The following is a 20988-nucleotide window of genomic DNA, read 5'->3' as shown; positions in this document are numbered from 1 at the left end:
AAAATTCCTGGGTGGTTCAGAAGGCTAGTGTTCACGCTCTGATTGGCGACCATGGACGTCACCCATAAGGGGAAGTGAAGGAAAAACAGCAATGAAGCAGCGAGCTAAGCCCTACAACATTCAATAGACTTCTGTGAACCCAGGTGGAGACCTGGTCGGCCAGCAGTGTGGCAAGACCTGGGGACTCATGGGCTCAGAGTCAGTGACACAGCCACAGAGGACTAGAGTAGAGAGTGAAGCGTCCAGCTGATAAGAGAGCGGATAGACGCAAGAACACCAACACTTGCAGATAAAACCCACTTGACCTGACTTCAATGACTGGATGATCAGAGCTCAACCTGAAGAAGAAAGAAGAGGAAAAACGCGTCATCTGATACAATTTGATGAACTTGACCTACACCTATGGATACAAGAGCTCAAAAGAGGAAATAGATCCTTATGCAAGAATCATTCCCACCCCTTCCACACAAAGAGTAGACAGGGATGGGCAACTTAGACATTGGCTACCCAAAATGGGGGTAGGGGGGAGCTGCAAAGGCAAGAAGTGACTGGTTTATAAGCTTTCAAGAGGGAACCTAGATCCAGAGGGCGTGGAGGAAGGTAGAGTCTCCAGTGAGTAATATCCAACCTGTCTAGGAAGGGCTAATGAAATGAAATGCAGATGGGTCTCTTGTGATACAATAGTGAATAATTGTTATCAGGATTGATTGTGAGGGTTGGAAAGGTAAAGGTAGACGTTTTGTAGCAAGGAGGGGAGTGATTAACTTTTCAGTCTAGGAGCGGAGAGCGGGACTGTACCCAGAGAAGCAGTGATGACTGAGATGGAGGCAGAGACGATGACATGGAGAGATGGAGTGGCTAGGGACTTGAGATCCAGAGAGGGAGGGGGGCTGTGTGCTGACGACCTGGGGTGGGGTGAGGGGGGAAGGCTTGCAGGGTATATACCCTTTGGTTGGTTGATGATGCGTAGACAGGATTGTAACTATGGCAATGAAACAACATATGATAGAATGAATGTAAAACTAATGTTCTCCCATGTAAACTATCACATAATTCACAATAAAACATTAGTTTAAAAAAAACTTAAAAAGGCAAGTGTTCAGTTCTACCCAGAGGTATTTCTGAAGAAAGGTCTGGTGATCTACTTCAAAAACTTCACTCCCGGAAAACCCTCTGACACACGACGTCACCATGAGTCAGAATCAACTTGGTGGCAATTGGCTTTGTTTTGTTTTTTGATTTCACTAAAGAGTTTAGTTTCTAGCCCATGAGTGAGTACTGTATACATGTAGTTATTTTTATATTCATTCAACAAATAGGTAGTACTAAATGCTTACTATGTACCAGGTTGGTGGTTATGTGCCAGTTATTTATACATAGCTTGCTCACTAAGTTGGGGAGGTGAAAGTTATCTCCTGTAAAGAATATTTTCCTTTTGAGACTAGCAAGTAGTGTGGGAGGTGTAAATGAACCATTTTTAAGGCCCTGAAAACTGGATTTTTTTTTTTTTTTTTTTTTTTCTCCAAGGCCGCTACAGTTTTGATTTAGTGTACTTCCAGGGGGAGCTTTTCCTACTAAGTTATTCTCTGCTACTAAAAAAGGGAAGTTGGACATGTGTTCTACTATGCTCCAGAAACATCCTAATCCAAATATTTTATATTTACTTAGATTATTCTTCCCATCTATCACGCTTGCGTATACATAAAGTGTCAAGTATAAATGAAATAAATTGTTTAATTTCTTGTCTAAATCCTTCACATTCAGAGTCAGGCTCTTCAGACTAAGTTTTTCATGACATGTAATTCTGAAATATTTTAAATGTGCAACCACAGACTCTGAGGGGTATTTGGAAGTGTCTGGGGAGAATGTGATATACTCATTAGCATCTTAGTACAGAGTTAGGTGCATCATGAGAGAAAGTGCTGTTTCCTAATAAGATAAAAGATTCTTATCTGTGATGAGTGACTAATGATACCCAATTATATTTATGATATTAATATCATATCATGTTCTAGAAACTTGTTATAAAACACCTTCATTGTTTTACACCCACCATTTGTTCTTAGGAAAAGGGAGGTGTTCATAAAGAAATCAGACTTTCAGACTGCAAGCAGAGAAACAAGGCAGATGGAAGTGTTTTATTAATGAAGGATCCTTCCTGCCAGGCCCGAACTTCAGATTCACCAGCAGATACTAATACACCTCCAGGAATTATAGGTAAAGACTCTTTATCTGATTTCTTTCTTTTCAAATACATACGCACCCACCTCTGAGCTGTTGGTTGAACACAATTTAAAACTGGCTGCAAACAGGAGTGTGTGGTTTCTCAGTGTATGATACTGCTGCTGATAACACTTTGTGAAAGTCCTTCATTTGGACTGTTTTCCTACCTTATTTTCCCTATATCTATTGAGTGCGTTCTAGGTGACAAGCCCTGTGCTGGGCCCTGGGCATAAAACAGACCAAGACAGATAGATGCATAGTTCCTGCCCTCAACTGTCTAGGAGGGTTTCGGACAAAGATTCAGGTCACTGAAATTTGAGGCAGAATGTGATTCTACCCAGAAGACCTTTAATTTGATGGGTTCACTCTGCTGTGGGCAAGGGCATTCAAGGCAGAAAAAACAACGTGAGCTAAGACCACGAAGTGGGAAACCACTAGTCAAATTCAGGGGCAAAGTCCTTTTTGGCAGGTGTGTAGGAATAGAGTAGAACACAGACGATGAAACAAGAAAGGTGACATGGGCCCCTGCTGGGGAGAACCTGAGCAGTTTGGGGCTCTCAGCCTGCCAGAGGATGCCAGCAGCGAAGTCAGAGCCGCATTTCCATGAGACTGATAGCAGTGAAGTAAAGGTACTGTGGGCTGAAGAGACCGGAAGCAAACCTCCGCTTCCTCCTTAGGGCAGCCCTGGGAAAGCAGGACCTTCCCATCTTCTCACTCTGTGAGGGAGGAAGGAGGGAGCACTGACCATTCTGCCCTGCCTGGGCCCAGCTCCCAGAGGGGCTGACACTCCTCTCTGCAGTACTTACCACTCTAAGTTCCAGAAAACAGCTGGTACACCACATCTGTCCAGGTTCTGGAAATCCATTCTAGTCTAGTTCTCATGGGAACCCCATCCTGGATCACGTGCACTTGATTCTCATTCATCAAGTCTTTCCTGAGTACCAGCTGTACTCCAGAAACATTTCTAAGTACTATAGATAACATCACTGACAAAAACAAAAATCAAATAACAAAATAGACAATAAATATAAAGTTTGTTGTTGTTGTTAACTGCCATTGTGTTGGTTGCGACCCATAGCAACCCTGTATAGTTTCCAAGGAGCAGCTGGGGAGCTTGAACTGCCGACCTTGTGGTTCAAAGCGACTTTGCATCCGCAGCATGTTCCAAAGTGTCCAAATGCCCTGAGCACTAAAGAGCAGGGAGCACTGAAGGAGTGGGGGTTATAGGCAGGCTGTACATTCAAATAGGGTGACCGGGGCAGTCCTCCTTGGGAAGGGGACAGTTGAGCAAGTCCCCGCTCTTTTCTTTAACAGCACAGGAGTACTAGGCTGTTTATTTGCCACTTTGTAGACATGTAGAAACCCAGCAAAATCTGAAAGTTTGGTGATTTACAACTCAGATGCTGAAAATTCAGAAGGATCGTCTCCGAAGCCAGTACAAGGAAAGGCAATTACTCCCAGCCCTGAGCAGGTGTTTGCAGAATGCTCCCAGAAGAGGATTTTGGGATTGCTAGCAGCCATGTTGCCTCCTTTAAAATCGGTAAGTGAGATCAGCATGTTTGCTTTGAAAAAGGGGTTGTGTTATACATAGAAAAACTTGAGTTTTGAAAGTCCTGTGCTGAAACCAACTGTCTTAACAGTCCTTGTGTATCACCTAGAGTACAGTGTAGAATTACAAATGATGATGATTTTTCTTTTTTGTACCTCTGTGTTTTGCTACTTTTCTACAATGTGTTGTTAAGTGCCATTGAGTCAGTTCCAACTCATAGCACCCCTGTATTGGATTTCTGAGGAGCATCTGGTTTGAATTGCTGACCCTTGGGGTTAGCAGTCCAGGACCCCTTTTCTGCAGTTGTGGTTGTTAGGTGCTGTCAAGTTGGTTGCATGTCATAGCAACCCTGTATAAGGTTTCCAAGGAGCAGCTGGTGGGTTTCAGCTGCCGACCTTAAGGTTAGCAGTCCAGTGCTTATCCTCTAGTGCCACAGCCTCGCTATGTATAATATGACTTTTCATTGATCTTCCTTCACCTAGGGTCACCAGTTATTAGTATTTTCGTTATCTGGGTATGTGGGAGTGTGCGTCCTCACTTAACCGACTGTCTTGTTATATTTAGATTTCACAGCAACAGTAAAACATCTCCTGTTTGGCTATTTTGTACATGAATGATGTACGTCTGACGGAAGTGAACACAGAGGTGCTGGGTGAGAGTCAGGCTGCAGTGGTGAAGGTCATGAGTCAGCGTGGCGGGGCCAGGATTCTCAGCTGTGGAATGATGTCATTTGGCAGTTATAGATTCATCCTCCATTTTGGGATCTGATGTGATCATCTTTCATTTTTGCATGACATCAATTTTCACATAACGACCTGGTCTTTGGAACCTAACTTTGTCTATAACTGAGAAATGTGGAAAATGGAGTTAAAAGATAATGGAATTTTTCCACAAACTTTTTGAAGCCACTTTATGTGTGTGTATACATATACATATATACAAACATATGTTGTTGTTAAGTGCCATTGAGTCCGTTCCTACTCATTACCACCCTATATATAGATGGTAGGTTTGAACCGCCAACTTTGTGGTTAACAGTCCACTGATTATTCTAGAGTGCCATACCAGGACTCCATACATACATGTGTTGTTGCTAAGTGCCGTTGAGTCGATTCTGACTCATAGCGACCCTATATAGGGTTTCCAAGGACCAACTGGTGAATTTGAACTGCCGACTTTGCAGTTAGCAGTCCAGAGCTTATCCTATAGCACCACGTATACGTGTGTGTGTGTGTGTGTGTGTGTGTGTGTGTGTGTGTGTACATATCTAGCCTGGTAGTGTAGTGGGTTATGAGTTGGGCTATTAACTGCAAGGTCAGCAGTTCAAATCTACCAGCTGCTCCGTAGGAAAAAGATGAAGCTTTTTGCTTCTGTAAAGATTTATAGTCTCAAAAACCCTATACAGGGTCACTATGAGTTGGAACCAAGTCCACAGCATATAATCTCCCCCCCCCCCCATATATGTGTGTGTCCTAGAGGGTTGGTATGACTTAGAATTAACTCGATAGGGGGTTTCTGAGGAGTGACTGGTGGGTTTGAACCACCAGCCTTGCCATGAGCAGTTCATACAGAATTTCTGTGAATCGGAACTGATTCAACGGCAATTGACAAGAAATAACATATAAATATTGCCCTTAACAGCACCAACTCATATATATCGGCACTGGACTTCTAACCACAAGATTGGCACAACCCTACCAGCTACTCCTGGAAATCCTATACAGGGTTCTGTGAGTCTGAACTGACTTGACAGCTTTAACAAACAACAGCAATATACCAACCGTGCATAGCGTTTCTAAAGAGCAACTGGTGTGTTTGAACCGTCAACCTTGCTGTTAGCAGTCCAGTGTTTATCCTACAGCACCCTACCAGGACTCCATATTTATATATATGTTGTCGTTAAGTGCTGTTAAGTTGGTTCCGACTCATAGTGATCTTGTATAGGGTTTCTAAGTCTATAAATCTTTGCAGGAGCAGAAAGCCTCATCTTTCTCCCACAGAGTGGCTGGTGGGCTCAAACCACCAACCTTGTGGTTTGCAGTCCAGTGCTTACCGTACAGAGCCGCCGTACATAAATAAGATCTGGGATCTGGTGGGGGTGATTGCTGAACCTTTGACGATAAGTTGTAGACCTCATTGATGCATCCCCCTAAACAGCTCAGCATGTGTCTTTAGAAATACACTGTGCTATGTAACCACATTCAAGAACCTTAACGTTGATGAGCTTTTATGTAACATACAAATATGCATAGGAAAAGGTTGAAGAGACTGTTTGAAGTTGTCATCTGGACTTTTTGGTAGGGTAGGAGGAATGGATTATGAAGCTCTTTAACTGTTAATTTCTGAATTATTTTGCAATGGGGATGTAGAGACAGGGGAACTGAGATTTCCCCAGTGTTTTTCATGTTTATTTTTCAGGAGAAAGACAAATTAAAAGTAGGATTGTAAAATGAGATATGAAAAGAAAAAACTCTTATTTTACATCTGATTGTCCATGTGGCATTGATTGAAAACTGCTTTGGCGGCAGGCTGGTTGGTTGTAAACAATACATGAGGGAATGGAGTGGTCAACTGACAATGGTGACATGGTCTTTTATTCTGAACAGATTTATCTTCGTCTCTCAGCAGGTTCACGCAGGCCCCCTGATAGACCTGGAGCACGTCCTCCCACTCATGTTCCAGGTGGTCATCTCAAACGCAGGCCACCTGAATGAAACCTACCACCTCACACTGGGACTTCTGGGCCAGTTGATCATCCGCCTCTTACCAGCAGAGGTGGATGCTGCAGTGGTCAAGGTCCTCTCAGCGAAACACAACCTGTTTGCATCAGGAGACAGTCCCATCGTGCCAGATGGCTGGAAGACCACCCACCTGCTCTTCAGCCTGGGAGCTGTGTGTTTGGACAGGTAGTCTTGGTTCTTGCTCACCCAGTCTCCTCTCCCATTCTTCCCCACCTTGATGTACTTTTCATTAGGTTGCAGGTCTGACTCGTGGTTAATTTCAGTGTGCTGCTACACAGTACTGTTCTTTGGGAATCTTTAGTGAGAATAGTTATGCTTAAGAGCATGTCAGCTGAGCATCTCAGCACTGTCTGCCAACTCATCTCTCTGCTGGTATAAATCCTGCTGTGTGAGAGCAATGAATGTAGGTCTGGGGGATGAAGAAATAAATTTGCTTCATCGTAAAAATAGTGTGATCACAATACCAAATTTGGAAACAGAAATGAAGGGAAAAAATCCCCCATGTGCTGTTTTAGTGTATTTCCTTTATTCCTGTGTGTGTATGTGACTATATGGGGAATTTTAAAACCATAGTTTTAGATTGAGTGTACAGTAGTAGATCTTGATTGTTTCATTTCCTCTCACCATTACGTGAAAAGCATCATTGTGGTCATTTTAAAGCTGATTAGAGAATGGCTCTTGGGTCTGCCCCAGTGCTGTCTTGGAGTGCAGGAAGCCCTATGCACTTCCCCCTAATGGAGCTCTTGCCTTCCAGCCGGGTGGGCTTAGACTGGGCATGCTCCATGGCAGAGATCCTGCGGTCACTCAACAGTGCTCCACTGTGGCGTGACGTCATTGCCGCCTTCACAGACCACTGCATCAAACAGCTACCTTTCCAGCTGAAGCACACCAACATCTTTACCCTGCTCGTGCTGGTCGGCTTCCCCCAGGTACATCAGTCTGAAGGCTGGTCACCCATCCATTTTCCCTCATACACTCATCTCCATAAGCATGTCTTTGGAAGGTTTTATTTCTTCCCAGTTGTTGCATTATTTGCTTTTATACTAGTGATATTTTTCAAGATTATGAAATGATTGATTTAAATTGTGTAGTTAATAATTTAGCCATGTGAGTCATTTCACTAGGCAATTGACTCTGAGGAGCCCTTGTAACTCTCTTGGCTGCTAGCCCGAAGGTCTGCCATTGAAACCCACTTTCCTTGGGAGAAAGATGTGGCAGTCTGCTTCTGTAAAGGTTACAGCCTTAGAAACCCTATGGGGCAGTCCTGCTCTGTGCTATAGTGTTATTATGAGTCAGAATCAACTCAATGACAGTGGGTTTGGGGTTTTTTTGGTTTGGTTTTAATTGGTTTTAAATCATAGGCAACTGTATCATCTTAAATTACAAAGAACTTGAAAGTATACTTGACTTTCACCTAGGCATTCACCTTGATGTCTTTCAACAGACTGGAATAAGGGGCATTGTAAAACAAGGCTTCAGCTAGCCAGCCCTTCAAACCAGTTCTGTGACCGTATGTGTCAGACCCTCTGAGCTGAGAGATGAGAAAACTGCTATCCTTGAGTGCTGGGGTTGAAGACAGATGCACAGACAAAAGGGACTGAGCTGATGGGCCTCTAACATGCTCTTTCTTGTCTCAGTGCACTATTGAGTTGCCTTTTCTGCCTTTCTGTCATGCTCTAGGTCCTCTGTGTGGGGACCCGCTGTGTTTATATGGATAATGCCAATGAGCCACATAGTGTGATCATCCTGAAGCACTTCACTGAGAAGAACCGGGCTGTCATCGTCGATGTCAAAACCCGGAAAAGAAAAACAGGTCTCAAGCGTAATTCGTTTTTGTAAGAATGGATGAAACCTATTTAGTCTTTGTACGTCCTAAAATTAACAAATGTACCTTGATTCTTGCCCTTGTAATGTGATTTATTTTAAAAGAAAGTTATGGCTATAACTTTTCTTCATCTCTGAAATACATAGTTGAATCGACCCCTTTCCACAGTTTTTGTGTGTCTGGGTATGTGCATTTTGGTTGGCCAGATATTACATTCCGAGCATTATTCTCTCCATTTGCTTTATTGCCATTGAGTCAATTCTGACTCCTAGTGACTCCAGGGTTTCAGAGTAGAACAGTGCTCCCTAGATTTCTCAGTGGCTGATTTTACAGAACTAGATCCCCAGTCCTTATTTCTGCAATGCTTCTGGATGAACGTGAACCTCCAAACTTATGGTTGGCAGCGAAGTCCATCAACCATTTATAGCGCCCAGGAAATGAGTGTAAGTCTTAGAACATTTGTTGTTATTGTTAAATGCCTTGGAGTCGGTTCTGACTCATAGCAACCATGTATAAGGTTTCTGAGGCTGATTTAAATCTGTGGGAACAGAAAGCCTGAATTTCCTCCCGCAGAGCAACTGCCAGGCTCAAAATGCAGTCTTTGTGGTTCGAAGTCCAGTGTTTATCTTATGGAGCTAGCGCGCTCCCTATAACATTTAGGTGGCATGGGGTACCAGCTGCCTTCTCCCACTCCTGCATTTGGTCATTTGTATCTTCTTTACTTCCTAGACAATCTGGGTAGACATTTATCAACTTTTGATCTTTTCAAAGGACTAACTTTTGGCTTTATTGATTTTTTTTTCCTGTATTATTTTTGTTTTGCTTTGCATTTCTGCACTCATCATTATTAATTTCCTTCTTTCTGTTTGCTTTGGGTATAATTGCGTTTTCCCCCTATTAGGTTTTTAAGGTGGAAATCTAGATCACCGAGATGAAAATTTTCTTTTTTGCCAATATAATTAAGCATTTACTGCTTCTTTAGATGCCTGGTGATTTTTGAATCATGCCAGATATGAATTTCATGTTGTTGATACTTCCTTTTTTTATGTGTTGTTGTTATTAAGTGCCATCAAGTTGGTTCAGACTCATAGCAACCCTGAATAGGATTTCCAAGGAGTGGCTGGTGAGTTTGAGCCGGCCTTGCAGTTCAAACAACCTTGCAGTCCAGTGCTTTTCCTAGTGTTAGATTCTGCTCTGGTATACCAATAAGTTACTTGCAATTAGTCACATCCTCTTGGATCTTGCCTTTTTTTTTTTTGAATGTCTTATTGGGAATTAAATGAAGGTTTACAGAGCAGATCGCCAATTTCAGGCAACAAATCATAAACTTCATTTCCTCTCATTGATTGAAATCCTCCTCAGTGTAACTTCACTTATCCCCCTTCTTCCCTGTGTTTCCTGTTTCCATTCCTCCTTCTTACCCAACCTTCTGAATTTTATCCTTAGGTAAATGCTACACTTTTGATCATTCTATGATGTGCGTACCTCACTGGTGGTGTTGTCCCCCATCTGTTGCTGTCTACTCTGGCTGAAAACTGAGCCATGGGGATGAGTTCAGTTTCAGACTTGAAGGGTGACCAAGGGTCATAGTCTCAAGGTTCCACTAGTCTCTATCTGACCAACAAGCTTGGTCTTTTTTTATGACCAAGATGAGGTTTCTTTTCACGTTTTCTCCCACTCTACCTAGAACCTTTTTTTTTTTTTCTTAAATGTTTTATTGTGAATTATGTGATAGTGTACATGGGAGAACATTAGTTTTACATTCATTCTATCGTATATCATCTCATTGCCATGGTTACAATCCCCTCCATGCAATCCTTCCCCCGTACCCCCCCAGGTCTTCAGCACACAGTCACTCTCCCTCTCTGGATCTAAAGCCTCCAGCTGCTCCATCACTCCACATCATCATCTCTGGCTCCATTTCAGGCATCACTGCTTCTCTGGGTAGGGTCCCGCTCTCTGCTCTTCTCCCTTGATGGTCCTAGGGACCTCCGCTCCTAGACTGAAAAGTTAATCACTCCCCTCCTTGCTATAAAACATCTACCTTTACATTTCCAACCCTCATAATCAGTCCTGATAACAATTATTCACTATTGTATCACAAGAGACCCGTCTGCATTTCATTGCATCAGCCCCGCCTAGTCAGATGGAATACTACTCACTGGAGAGTCTACCTTCCTCCAGGCCCTCTGGATCTAGGTTCCCTCTTGAAAGCTTGTAAGCCAGTCACTTCTTACCTTTATAGCCCCCTGCCCTCCATTTTGGGTAGCCAATGTCCAAGTTGCCCATCCCTGTCTACTCTGTGTGGAGAGGGTAGGAATGATTCTTGCTGTAAGGACTTATTCCCTCTTTTGAGCTATTGCTTCCATAGGTGTAGGTCAAGTTCATCAAATTGTATGAGAATACTTTTTTTTTTTTCCCCTTCTTTTTACTTCTGGTTGAGCTCTGATCATCCAGTCACTGAAGCCAGGATAAGTGGGTATTATCTGCAAGTATGGGTGTTCTTGTGCATATGCCCTCTCTTCTTATCAGCTGGAAGCTTCACTCTCCACTCTAGTCCTCTTTGGCTATGTCACTGACTCTGGGCCCAAGAGTCCCTAGGTCTTGCCACACTGCTGGCCAACCAGGTCTTCACCCAGGTTCACATAAGTCTATTGAACGTTGTAGGGCTTAGCTCACCACTTCATTGCTGTTTTTCCCTCACTTCCCCTTATCGGTGTCGAGTGTCTACCTAGAACCTTTTAATGTGCTACTTTTCAGAGAAGTTGATAGTGGTAGCCAGGCACCATCGTTCTTCTGGTCTCAGAGTCATGAAGACTGATGTTCATCTGGATGGACCTGGCTTTTAAGCCTTGCTAGGATGACTTCTGAGCAGCCTTTAATCTAGGGCGAATTTAGCGACGCTGTGTGAGAATACCCTGGTTCACAAGGTCGGTCTGAACCACAAGGTTGGTGGTTCAGGTTCACCACCTGCTCCTCAGAAACCCACACAGGGTTGCTATGAGTCAGAACTAACTCCACGGCACTTAACAACAACAACTAAGGAAGTACCTTTCAGAGGGTTCTTGATGTTGCTTCTTATGCTACAAGGGAACAAAAATACTCCGAGCTCTGTGTGAGCCCAGGAAATGTCCTGCCAGTTGCTATTTTGGAAGTGCTTTCCCCTTTCTTTCTTAGACAATTTCCTCTCACATAGCTGAAGATCAGTACTCAGCCTAAGACTCCTGGGGAATCCTCTGTGGATTTCTGGAGTTTGCTTTCTCTTTTTCTGTGTGTGTGTGCACCTCCATTCTCTACGGTATCCTGCTCCATAAATTTTAGTTGCTCTGGCTTGCGTGAATCTGGATCTCTGTCCCCTCTGTATACGCTGAAATTGTTGTTGTTAAGTGCCATCAGTCAGGAGTGACTGATGAGTTTAAACTGCCAACGTTTTAGCTACCAGTCCAGTGCTTACCCTGCAGCGTCACACCAGGACTCCCTCATTGAGATTGTTGTTGTTGTTAGGTGCCTTCGAGTCAGTTCCGACTCATGGTGACCCAATGGAGGGTTTCCGAGGAGCTACTGGTGAGTTTGAGCCAGCGACCTTATGGTTCAAGCTCCACACAGCACCACACAGTCACTGGACTCTAACTAAATTTCTGCTCCCTCTGCTGGCTGGAAATGGCCTCAGACATCTGGTACACCAAAGGACTTGCCTCATCTGTGTCTCCTTTCTCGGAGGTGGTAGCCCATTGTCTTAACAACCATTGTTTCCTATATTTTCTCAGTGTTCTGGCTATTTAAGGTAGAAGAATAAATACAGTCTTTCTTACTCTATCTTGTTTGGAAGTGGAAGTCTCACTTACACTAATTAAAAAAAATTTTTTAATTATGAATTGAGTGAAAGTTTACAGACAAGCTCATCAGTTTTACATTCAGCATATCATGTATTTTGTTCCATCTCAATGATTACAATCCCCTCCATACAGCAACAGTTCTCCCACTTCCTCCCTGTGGTTCTATGTCCATTCCATCCTCCTTCCCATCCCTGCTCAACTTTGTCCTTAGGTAAGTGTTGCCCTTTTGATCTTGAATGATTGACCATTCCATGGTCCAATTTTCTTGAATGCCTTTGAAAACAACCTGCTTGTCCATGGTGGTGGTTATTGTTGTTGCTAAGTGCCGTCGAGTCAGTGCTGACCCTGTATAGGGTTTCCAAGGAGCCGCTGGTGAACTTGAACCACCAACCTTGTGGTTCAAACTGACTTTGCAATCCAGCGCATTAGCCCACAGCGTCACACCATGGTGGTAGGAATTGTAAATTGTCTCCCTCAGTTGCTTGGTGAATAGGTACCCGCTACCATTTTTGTGCTCACCTGTATGCTGACCTTAAGTATCATGGCTAAGATTGAAGTCAGGAAGGTTTTATGTTTTAGGGTCTGCATTTCTACTTTAGTAAGGCACGTACTGGAGAGCTGTCGGAAGCACTGACATTACCCCTTTGTGCCTTTCTCTTTCTGCCTGACATCCTCCTTCAGTGAAGGACTATCAACTGGTCCAGAAGGGAGGTGGACAGGAATGCAGTGACTCTCAGGCCCAGCTGAGCCAGTACTCCCAGCACTTTGCCTTCATCGCCAGTCACCTTCTGCAGACCAGCATGGACAGCCATTGTCCCGAGGCTGTGGAAGCAACATGGATCCTGTCCCTGGCACTCAAAGGGTTGTACAAAACACTCAAGGTAACAGTGACTTTCTTCAGCTTGGTCATTTCTCTGGCTTTGATTTATATCTGTAGGGACTTAAGTAGAAGGAAATGTCGTCTGATTTTCATGGATTTCAATGATTTCCAAAAACCGTAGCATCTTGCTTATTTTAGGAATCATAGGGCTTTTGCACAAGCATAACTTTAAGGATGAAATAGACTTTTCCCAGTAGTTTGGTTGTCTGTGTGTTTTCAGTACCATTCTAGGGAACCAGGTACTGCTACTTCCTAGGACTGTTAGAGTTGAGAGAGAAAATAGGCTTCTGAGGCCATAGACCATTTTGACTTCTGAATCCTCTCTTTAGTAAATACCCGCCAAGCACTGCCAAGTGCCAGACGTAACTCAGTGTTTAGTGGTGAACTAGGAAAGCTCTCAAAGACAGCAGGCAGGTTTCAAGGGAGGCTGCCATGAGTCAAGAAAAGTCTTTCAGAGGCAGTAGATAGACAAGGCCGTCGGAAACCAGGGCAAGCGTTCCACTGAGAGGACAGCAGTGTTGAAGTCTTAAGGCCTTCCAACAGGCATCGTTGTCAAGTAACAGGAAGAATACCTACAGGAGAGTGCATGGCATTCAAATAGACTGAAGCCAGAGAAACAGGCAGGGAGCCAGGTAGGACCTTGTCAGCCATGTAGGGGCTTGGATTTAGTCTTAGCACAGTGAGAAGCTTTTAGAAGGTTGACTGTGGGAGCAACAGAAACGTGTTCATAGCATAGGAGTCAGCATGAAGAATATGCTAGGCTTCAACAATGTTTGGTGAGTGAATGAATTAAAGAATGAATGAGCAGACAGTGGACAATGGTTAAGGTTCAGAGTTTCATCTATCCTGAAACACTTCTGTTTTCCACCAGCTGAGACTGGGATCTGTGAAAGGCTGACATCGCCCTTCCCTTCTTCAGATTTTGAGGCAGGTGCGAATCATTCTTGGTCTGCTTGGCAGGTTCATGGTTTTGAAGAGACACACGCTACCCTCCTCCAGACAGATCTGCTGAAACTTCTGGTGAAAAAATGCAGCAAAGGGACCGGTTTTAGTAAAACGTGGCTCCTCCGTGACCTGGAGGTAAGGACTGAGGGTGGCTGCTTCTCCTATCACGTGTACCAGGTCACCTTCTAGGGTTAGATGCGTCAGTTCACCACGAGGGGTTCTGCCCGATGTGCTCTCCTCCTGGGCAGTTTCAAACTGTACATTTCACCTGACTTCCCATTTGGAAATGGGGATGATGGCATGGGTCCTCCTCTGGGTCAGACAAAGTGAATTTATGTTTGTTCAAAGACCATTGGAAGAGATGTGCTTCATGGGAACACAGAGTGATAAAGAATGTCCTCGAATTGTTATTTCCCATTAGTGGTCTTTTGTGGTTCACAGCCCAGTACTTATCCTTTAGAGCCACCACATGCCCTTCTTTAGCATTCTTTTGGACTAAAATCAGGTTCTAAATTTGTCTTCAATCCTGTTTATTTTATGTAGGATTTTAGTTGGTAATTTTGACTTTATGACTATTCTCTGTAAATTTGTCGTAGCAGAATTGCTATGGTTCCCTATCCACTTTCTGTGCCAAGGACCAGCTTTCAGTCCAGAAAAGGCTGCTGTTGTGTAGGCCTGGGGGACTGGCCATTGGAAACCCAGAGGCCTGAGCTCAAAGTGACAGTGTTCTTAGTTTTCCCCCAATGGTTTGGTTAGGGTTCAGGGAACATATGCTGAGATATAGGAGTAGTCAACCTGGAGCATTTGGAACTCCTATTCTCTTGAAATATTTTAGTATTATTATTTGAAGAATAGAACCACTTTCCAGAAAATGTGAGAATTAGCAAAGAAAGCAAATCACCAAATTTTGTATCTTAAACTTCCATCAGTATTTTGGTATATGTCCTCCACCTAACTTTTTTCCTGTGCTCCTATATTATGTAAATAGAAATTATATAAATTTAAATTTGAGTGTGGTATTTAAATAGATTGAAGCCATATGATGAACGTCTTTAAGTTGTTATGTAGTTTCCATATCATATCCACCATTCTAATGGCTGCATATGACACATGAAAGTTGTTTTCATTTTGCCATTGTTAATGCTTCATTGGTCATATTATGAATATAATATTTTCTATAGTTTACATTAGAAAACATTATATTCATAATATGATCATTGGAGTCCTGGTGTGGTGCTGTGGACTAGTGTGTCAGACTGCAAAGTCATTTGAACTGCAAGGTCAGCGGTTCAAGCTCACCAGCTGCTCCTCAGAAACCCAATACAGGATTGCTATGGGTTGGAATCAACTCGACAGCACTTAACAATACCAATAGTTTACATCATTCCCAAAAGATGAATTACTGGGTCAGAGGATCTGAACACTTTGATGGTGATTTACATTTTGCCAAAATGCCCCCATAAAGGATGACATCTGTTTATACTGTCAATACAGGTGTTAATAAATACAAAGGTCTTTCATAGTTTTAGCATCATTTAAATCACAAGTGCAATTGAACATGTTTTCATGTTTGTTTACTAATTTTACGTTGTTTGGTGAGTTCGGTCAAAATGTCTGTACCCTGAGGTGGCTGAGGTATTGATTGAGTAACTGTGTTACCCACTGAGTGCCCACGCTGCTGCCCTGGCTGACTTTCTCTCTCTGTAGATTCTGTCCATCATGCTGTACTCCTCGAAAAAGGAGATCCACACCTTGGCAGAGCATGGAGCCCTAGAGCTGAATGAGCGAGGGGACCAGGAGGAGGAGATGGAGCACTCAGTCAGCAGTCCCAGTGAAACCGAGCAGAAAAAGCTAGATCCGCTTGAAAGCCTGGATGAACCCACCAGAATATGTTTCTTGGTATGTTTTGTGGATCATCATGTGGCTTGAGCAGAGCATTCTGAAGATTTGATTGTCTAAAAGTGCTTGAGTCTGATGTCCTGAGATTCACTTCCTGGAGATTCAATGTATTGTGCAGAATTGACCCAGAAAAACTGAAAATTCTTTACAGTGGCAATTTTTAACATTTTTGTATCATGGACCCAAAAGCTTTAGACTTCTTGTCCATAAAATGCACATTTATATCCTTGTAAAATTTTGCGTGTGATTTTCAGGGCTTACTGAAGCCCACCCACGAACTCCCAAATACTAGTTCTCTAACTCATAGTTTCTTGGACACATTCTCTTAATTTCCCTGCAGAGACCACTCTTGTGAGATAAGGTGGAAGTGGCTCAGGGCTTGAAGAGTAAACAGAGTATTGGGTAGATATCAGAAAAACAAGGACATAGCGTTAAAAAAGACAGTCAGAGAAAGCGCAGTGTTTAGAGTGTATGCCAGCAGTCAGATTTGTGCACAAAGGAACTACAGAGAAGCTAGCAATGAATACAGGATTGTGGGTGATTATTACTCAATACTCAAAGGCTATTAGCATTGTATTTTGCTAGTATAATATTTCTCGTCTCAGTGTTTTTCATTTTCCTTTGATTTAGAATAGCATCGTAGAGTTTGCAATCCATGTGTTCAGTGCTTCTTATTTTATATTTTTAAAGACACCCTATGATATTTTAAGATTACAGCCTATAGTAACTTGAAATACCCTTGTGTCACTTCTGAGTTCAGAGTATCAATAATGTATTGAAACATTTTTAATTGCTCTCTTCTGCTTCCTCCCCATGGTCTTCAGATGGCTCACGATGCCCTCAGTGCCCCTCTGCACGTTCTCCGGGCCATATACGAACTGCAGATGAAACGAACCGATTCTTTCTTCCTGGAGGTTCAAAAGAGGTAAGGGACCTGCAGATGAAGCTGAAGCTGAAGTGTGGTGAGAGAACGCGGGAGGGCAGGAGAGCACTTACTTCTGGTCAGAATCCTGAGTCAGATCCAGAATGGCCTTGGAAGCAGGTGTGCAACTTGTTTTTAGTTGTCTTAAGTGACACGGAAACTGACTTGTACTGCACTGCGTTGGATCATTTTTTAAAGAGGATTCTGTGTTCCTTTTGGAACAACTTTACATCTGCAGTCTGCTTTTTAGAGTAAGCTCATTTTATAGATACAGAAATTGAGGTAGACACCAAGTGCAAAGTCGTTTGCACAACTATAAACTATTTTCATGTGCTTTCCTCAAGAATTAATATAAAAGTAATCGTCTTCTCTTTTTCTTGGCCAAGAGAGCTTGTTCTTTGGCCCAGTTCTTTATAAATTGTGAAAACCTTGATATATCTGTATTCCAGCCTCCTTCTCCATTTCACATATCCTAATTTTTATTTCCTATTAAAATTTATAAGGACTCCTGGTGGCATATTGGGTTAGGTGTTGGACTGCTAAACCACAAGGTCAGCAGTTCAAAACCACCAGCCACTCTGTGGGAGAAAGATGAGGCTGTCTGTTCCATAAGGATTTACAGTCTGTCCTGTAGGGTTAGTGTGTGTCAGAATCAACTCAGTGGCAGTGGGTTGCTATCATTTATATTAAACTCTAAGTTTATTTTTTATTTCCTTTCTCTATTTACTCTATATATTTCTTATATATTGCTTCAAATCCTTTGTGAGGTGGAGCAGGACTCCATTAGGCATAGTCTCATCAGCTGTAGCTAAGACACCCAAAAGTAACATGGATCAAGGATGAGAGAAGTTTGTTTTTCTGTCACACAATAGTCCAGAGGTCAGCAGTCATCCAGGGTAGATGGATGGCCGTGCTCGACAGGGTGACCCAGTCACCCCAGGGAGATTGTTCTCATCTGCATGGTTCCAGCAAGTTCCCCAGAGGAAGGGGAATGTAGCACCTCCTCACACCAGTTCGAAGCTAAGGCCTACAAGTGTTACGCATTTACCTTGTCACGTCCTCTTGGTAAGAACTTAGTTGCGGTACTGCATCTAGCTGCAGGGGGTCCTGGGAGCTGTGTTCTCTAGCTGGGTGATCATATGCCCCACTAAAACTCCACGGAACTTTGTTTCTAAAAGTATGCTGTTGGTGCTGGATTCTGATGGACAGCAACCCCATAGGACAGAGTAGAAGAGCCCCATAGGGTTTCCTAGGCTGTTGTCTTTGTGGGAGCAGATCACGTTTTGGTTTGCAGCTGAAAGTTCCACCATTGTGCCCCTAGGACTCCTTTCCTAAAAGCACAGAAGGGGAGAACAGGTCCTGGGGGCAGTCTGCGTTCTCTGCCACAAGGGCACAGGTACACATCCACATGCAGGAATAAATGAATGCTGTGAGTTCCAGTAGCAAAATATGGGATGTGATCTTGTAATTACACAGTAACAGGAAAGTAATCCAAGTGCAGGTTAAATTCTTACCTTTCTGTAAGGCATGTGCCCAACTCTAGGCCCTTTTCTGAAGGTTTGATGGCGATGAGCTCACGACTGATGAGAGGATCCGGACCCTGGCTCAGAGGTGGCAGCCTAGCAGGAGTCTGAGACTGGAAGAGCAAAGTGCAAAAGCCGTGGATACGGACATGATTATCTTGCCATGCTTGGTATGTAGTCTCCACTTTTGAAGCAAGTGCCCCGCTGCCCTTTGTGAGAAGGCCAAGCCCCTGTAACGGCGGTCCTTTGGTTTTTGCAGTCCCGGCCAGCACGCTGCGATCAGGCCACTGCTGAATCAAATCCCGTGACCCAGAAGCTCATCTCCAGCACGGAGAGTGAGCTGCAGCAGAGCTACGCCAAGCAGCGCCGCAGCAAGAGTGCCGCCCTCCTGCACAAGGAGCTCAACTGCAAGACCAAGAGGGCTGTCCGCGACTACCTCTTCCGCGTGAACGAGGCCACAGCTGTTCTCTATGCCCGCCACGTTCTGGCGTCCCTGCTCGCCAAGTGGCCGGAGCACGTCCCAGTGAGTGAGGACATCCTGGAGCTGAGCGGCCCTGCCCACATGACCTATATCTTGGATATGTTCATGCAGCTGGAAGAAAAGCAACAGTGGGAGAAGGTAGTGAAGCAGGCCAGCCATGCACGCACCCCGGCAGGCCCCGCTCAGCCCGCCCTCCCCCAGCTCTGCTGCCCCCACCATCTTGGCACAGACTTCCTCCAGTGAGTGCCTCCCTGGAGTGGGGTCTGCCATGTGGCTGGAGCATCTGACAGGTGTGGATGGAACCGACACAGGCTGACTGTTGGACTCTTCTGAGACTGGCCCTGGACTGACTTGATGCTCAGGGAACATTTGAAATAATGATCCCATGACACCTGCCTTTGCATTTTCCCTTTTCTGTTTGGTACTTACAAGTCTAAATCTCCTGGCTAGAGGGTCTCTTCTCATGCGCCTCAGGGCACAATGCTAACTCCAGGGCACGGGGTAAATTACAGCTCTCCGATCATTCCAGTCCCAAATACAGCCTTCTTCCCCCATTCTCACCCCACTTAGAGATTCATCCTGCACCTCATCCGCACGCTTGTCACACTGCATGTAATTGTTTATGTGTGTGTCCATGCATCTGTGGTGAGGGTCAGCACTCAGTAGCCCTTGAAGCAGCAGTTCTTCTGACAGGACTGCAGCGTCCTGACACATAGTGTGGCCCTCTTCAAGGGCGAAGTGGCTGCTGGGGTGGGGCTACAGGGGGCAACATGATGCCAGCCCCTTCAGGGGGTGTTGGATGGAGATAAACGCTCCCTTCCTCCTGATGGCCCAGCTCTGGGCCCTGCCACTAGTAGGCCCTCATGTCCCCTGCCTTGTGTCCCATCAGATCCTGCAGAAGGTGCTCCAAGGCTGCCGAGAGAACATGCTGGGGACCATGGCCCTGGCTGCCTGTCAGTTCATGGAGGAGCCGGGAATGGAGGTGCAAGTGAGAGAGTCGAAACACCCATACAGCAACAACACCAACTTCGAGGTATGACCCAAGACTACTTACTGTCAGGACTTCTGAGGGGACACTGGGCAGCCAGCTCATTAACTCCACAGCTGCTCTTTCCCCGCTGGAGAGCCCTGACCAAGAGACCTCCTCCCCAACCGAGCTGAGGTCTAGCTCACAGGAGCTGGACCTTAAGAAAGCTAGCAGCCACCTGACCTGGCCCTAAGAGGAGATTGGGCTTTTCCTGTAGCAGCTCCTTGGAGTGGCTTCTTCAGACCACCTGCTTTGTAACCTTCTCCTGGTGACCTGGCCATGCTCTTGGAGGGCCCAGCGCACTTGATTAGTCATCTACCCAGGCCTGAAAAGCCGTATCTTTCCCAGCCAGAGGGTGGGGTATCAGTCATCATGATGGGATGGAGCAGCTGCAGTTATACCCACCGACTTAGTGCTAACTGTGTTTCTTGAGTCCTTTAAAAAAATGTTCCAGGAGCCCTGGTGGTACAGTGGGTTAAACATTGGGCTGCCCATAGAAAGCTTGCCAATTCAAACCCACCAGCAGCTCCGAGAGAGAAAGATGACGCTGTTTGCCCTCACAAAAATGTGTAGTCTCAGAGCCCTATGGAGCAGTAGGGACTCTATGGGTTTGGCTTGATTTGTTCTTCAGTGTCAGAGCTGGCAGGGTCTCAGTACTTAACTTCTCAGGGGAGGTGCCCTGCAGCAGCAGGTAGATGATGGAGGGACTCATTTAGAGTTCTTTGTTGGTCAGCTGAGATTTTGTTTTGATTAAATTTAAACCTCCTCTCTCTCACGCTTCTCAGCCTCTTCTCTCCCTCTGTCTCTGGGCTCCATCCCCACTCCCCAGACCCCACATACACACATCTTATCAGTCACCAAGTTCTGTTCCTTCCACCCCAAACAGGGTCACGTATCGCTTCACAACACAAGACTCTCTTCCCTGTTCTCGGGGTTATTGTTAAGTGCCGTTGAGTGGGTTCCGGCTCATAGCGACCCTGGGTAGGTTTCCTGTAGCTGCTACTTTCTGACACATGCGCCTGACTTTCCTAACAGCAGCTACCACAGTACAAGCCTGCCCAAAGTCTCTGCTAACAGCAGCTACCACAGTACACGGCTGCCCGAAGTCTCTGCTAACAGCAGCTACCACAGTACACG

General features: G+C 44.6%; 1 protein-coding gene across 1 annotated transcript in view; it reads left to right on the top strand.

The window, feature by feature from the left end:
* Nucleotides 1-20988, top strand: part of ZZEF1 (zinc finger, ZZ-type with EF-hand domain 1) — a 150169-nt gene that overhangs the window by 120731 nt on the left and 8450 nt on the right. The window contains exons 38-49 of the mRNA XM_006863278.1: nt 2067-2217; nt 3624-3763; nt 6401-6678; nt 7268-7442; nt 8194-8326; nt 12856-13055; nt 14015-14134; nt 15707-15898; nt 16723-16823; nt 18378-18513; nt 18603-18962; nt 19714-19857. Coding sequence (XP_006863340.1) covers nt 2067-2217; nt 3624-3763; nt 6401-6678; nt 7268-7442; nt 8194-8326; nt 12856-13055; nt 14015-14134; nt 15707-15898; nt 16723-16823; nt 18378-18513; nt 18603-18962; nt 19714-19857 — 2130 coding nt within the window. The remainder of the gene's footprint in view (nt 1-2066; nt 2218-3623; nt 3764-6400; nt 6679-7267; nt 7443-8193; nt 8327-12855; nt 13056-14014; nt 14135-15706; nt 15899-16722; nt 16824-18377; nt 18514-18602; nt 18963-19713; nt 19858-20988) is intronic.

Source organism: Chrysochloris asiatica, unplaced genomic scaffold (assembly GCF_000296735.1).
Source record: "Chrysochloris asiatica unplaced genomic scaffold, ChrAsi1.0 scaffold00054, whole genome shotgun sequence".
Classification (NCBI taxonomy): Eukaryota; Metazoa; Chordata; class Mammalia; order Afrosoricida; family Chrysochloridae; genus Chrysochloris; species Chrysochloris asiatica.
This window is presented reverse-complemented; position numbering and strand designations above follow the sequence as displayed.